General features: G+C 46.0%; 1 protein-coding gene across 1 annotated transcript in view; it reads left to right on the top strand.

The window, feature by feature from the left end:
* The first annotated feature begins 2,689 nt into the window (after positions 1-2,689).
* The window catches only part of LOC109372035 (zinc finger protein 599-like), a 45,105-nt gene continuing 44,064 nt past the window's right edge, over positions 2,690-3,730 (top strand). Inside the window, exon 1 of the mRNA XM_019624876.1 lies at positions 2,690-2,963. Coding sequence (XP_019480421.1) covers positions 2,949-2,963 — 15 coding nt within the window. The 5' untranslated portion in view covers positions 2,690-2,948. The remainder of the gene's footprint in view (positions 2,964-3,730) is intronic.

The following is a 3,730-nucleotide window of genomic DNA, read 5'->3' as shown; positions in this document are numbered from 1 at the left end:
CTGCTGAACTGGACCTGGTGAGGTCTGGCTGGTTCCCGACCTCTCAAGCATTATACCTTCATGGTTTGGTGAGCTTCTTTGACATAACATTGTTATTAATGTGTATATGTAGTTTAATTTTCACTGTCTTTGCCTTCTGTAATTGCCTTTCTTTTAATTGCATTCTTTTGATTGCCTTGATTACCTTTGTCTTTTTCTATTGTATATTGCTAACTCAATTGATTGGACATTGCTAAGTAAATTGATTAAATACTGTTAAATAAATCATTTAGTCCCCCCTAGCATGTGCCCCTCCTTCTCTCTCTCCCCCCTGCCCCCACCCATTACAAATTGGCATAGTCGGCAGGATGGCCTTTTTAATATCAAAAGTTCCAGGGGCCTGGGGTCTCCTCCCGAATCCCAGGAAGGGGAGACACTCACTTCGCACCTTTAGCAAAGGAATGGGCTCATGGGACGGGCCTCTGCGAAAATTGGGATGCTTTTTTGCATCATGCTGAACCGGAGGATGTCCAGCAGGCATTAATGATGGTCACGGGAAAGGGAGAGCGAGAGTTTTTGGCTAGGCAAGGATGGTGTTTGTTAACTGCTTACAGACAGATGGTTCTGGAACGGGATGCATTGCTTGCTAAGCAGGTACAATTAGAAAGAGACCTAAGGGATGCTAAGCAGGTACAATCACAGATGGTTCTGGAATGGGATGGTTTACTTTGAAGGTACAATTAGAAAGAGACCTTGAAGATGTTCGGTCCCGTTTGCCTATGGCACAATGCCATTCGCAGATAGTAACGGATCAAGCCTGCACATACCAACATGTGGCTGAGACGGCTGCTGTACGGGTTGCTAAGAATAAATATAAAGGAAGATGGGGAAAGGTTAATGTTAGGAAAGTACAGGTGGCCCTGGCTTCTGCTGGACCAGAATGGGACCCAGATACATGGAATGGAGACATATGGGACGACAGTGAGCCCAAAGATACTGAAGAAGGTCCTNTAATGTAAATATCTTTTTGTTTTCCGATGGTCTTAGGCGACCCCTGTGAAAGGGTCGTTCAACCCCCAAAGGGGTATCAAACCACAGGTTGAGAACCGCTGCCCTATAGACTGTCGACAAAAGAAAGTCCAAACCTATAGAAAAATTTTATAATTGAGGACTAGTCTAGAAGCAAGATCTCAACAGATTGAAAAAATGCTCCAGAGAATGGCACTTTTGCAGTTTATTTTATACATAGAATCAAAGGAGAAAATGTAAGGAAGGTTACATGAAATCCATTGATGGTAGATTAAGGAGGCAGGAGAAAGCAAAATGGGGAAATCTCTAGGATTGGATAAAAAGTAAATAGAAAATTATACACTTCTTTTACATTGGTAAGTACAGGATAGTTAATATTTAATATTTACAGTAAATAGTAATGGTATACTCGCAACAAGATCATGTGCTCCCTTGCAGTGGTTACAACACCAAGGGGACAGGCAAAGAGAATTATTCTGGCATTTCAAAGGTGTGTTAACCTAGATACACAAGAACAAATAATAGAATGTGCTTACTGCAAAGATAAACTTTATATTAAGGAAGTTATGGGCCTGAGGCAAGACTACCCACCCTGACCTGCCCGGCCTGCCCGGTCAGGGATTTTCAATCAGATCACCCTGTGAAGTTACTGCGGTCGCTGAGTTTATCAGATTTACTATGTTGACGGAAAACATCCAGCCTAAGAGAAAGTTTATAAGAATTTATTTGAGCCAAACTGTCGACAATTGCCGGGAAGCAAAATCTCAACAGATTGAGAAAATGCTCCGCAAATTGGCGGTTTGCAGCTTATTTTACACATAAAATCAAAGGAGGAAGGTTACATGAAATCCATTGGTGACAGATTAAGGGGGTGGGAGAGAGCAAAGCAGGGAAACCTCTGGGACTGGATAAAAGTAGATTGGAAAGACAGGTACTTCGTTTACATAGGTGGGTGCAGGATAGCTAACAGCTAGCTCTGTTACAGCACAAAGAGATGGTAATCAGGAGATAAGCATGATAAAGAGGAATTTTGCAGTTTCCAGCTCTGGTCCATAAAAAGGGTTACTGACATTCCTAAGATGTTATCTTAGGTGCAGAAAAACAGAGAGGCCCACAGAAAAGGCACAGACTAACTTTATGAAGGAAGCTAAAGATGTGGCTTCCCATCATGGCCCACTTGGTTATGAAAGTTTTTAATGCTCACGCCATCTTATGTGGTTATTTTCAATCTCCTGAGCTTGTCAGGGTTAACCTGTGGCCCCATTTCTGTCCACAACTACAGACCCCCCTTTTTGTTCACAGTAGGTATGTATTAAATTTGGTTATTTTCTCTTGTTAATCTGTCTTTTATAGATTTAATTATTATACTAGATGAAAGAACCTTGAGGGTAGAGGAAAGTTTCTTTCTCCCCAACAGGGGCATATGAAATCACGTCTTTAAAGTTTTCTGTGGTGGGTGGCAGATAAACCTGCGTGCTTCCCCTTTAAGAAGATGTGAAGCCCCGCCCCTTTCTAAAAGCCACGTTTTCTCAGCGCCGCATTGGGTCTGGTGGGTAGTTCATGAGATTGGAAAGAGTTCCCTTGGCCTGGCTGCCAGCACGAGATAAACTACTTTACCCAGACGTCTGTGCAAGGTGAGTGGTGGTGAGAGTTGAGCCAATAAGGATCCCGTAAAAAGGGCGATTTTGCGTCCCGTATGGTTGGGCGGGATTTCCGGTGTTACTGGTCACTTGGCTCCTCCATCCTGGGTGTTCTGTGCACACCGGGCCCGCCTGGACTGGCAGCTGTGCGGCAGTTTGCAGAGAAGCACCGTAAGGAGAGGCAGCCACCTCCGCGTCTTGTAGGATCTGGAGGCGTGTTCGAGTAAGCTCACTAGACCGTCTCTCCGCTTGTCTTGGCCCCCGCTCGGTTCGCGGACTTCCTGGTCGGTGTTAGCTCTCATGGACCTAGCGCAGGTAGGAACTGGTTTTAATCGGGGGAGGCTTCACCTTCTCCTCGCTGTAGTAGGATCTGGGGGTCCTGGCATGGGGGTGTATCGGTAATTAATCTATATCGATAGCTGTGCACAGACTGAGTTCCGTTTTGGGGTTCGATGCGCAAGACACACCACCACAAGCCGCCGGAGAGTAGATAAGAGATTTATTGTTAACAGGGAAAGAGCTAGGGGAAACAGAAAGTACATAGCCACATTATACCATCAGGGCCCCTCCATCCAGTTCAGCACCGGCATTCAAGCAGCACGGGCGTTTCTGAGAGTGATGACACAGCGGGATCTGTCGAGGAAGAGCCGCCGCTGCGTCCCTGCCTCCTGGGGCTCTTAGGAGTTTTCTAACAAAGGTGGCTTAGAGCCAAATGGTGTATGTGTAGGCAACACACGGGTCCAGTCCAGGAGCCGGGGCCAGCCCGTGATCCTGATGAGGATTAGTTCTTGGAGTCCAGCCCAGTCCCGAAGACCTTGGGCGGACTCCACATCCTGTTCCTTACGTCTCTGGAGGGTAGCCAATCCTTCAGAGAGTAAGCACATACCTAAGCCGTGAATCCAATTGTATGACCCCAGGCAGGCCTTTTCCTTCTAAATTCTCCTACAGGGGGTCACTCGCAGCCCATGGTATGAAATCCAGAATGGGGTTTGCATAGTGAGACTCTCATTTCTGGCATTCACCTGTTTGCAGCATGGAAGGAGGAAATGTGGCTTCTCGGAATCTCTCCAACACTCGCCTTC

This window comes from Hipposideros armiger, unplaced genomic scaffold, assembly GCF_001890085.2.
Source record: "Hipposideros armiger isolate ML-2016 unplaced genomic scaffold, ASM189008v1 scaffold_609, whole genome shotgun sequence".
Taxonomy (NCBI): domain Eukaryota; kingdom Metazoa; phylum Chordata; class Mammalia; order Chiroptera; family Hipposideridae; genus Hipposideros; species Hipposideros armiger.
This window is presented reverse-complemented; position numbering and strand designations above follow the sequence as displayed.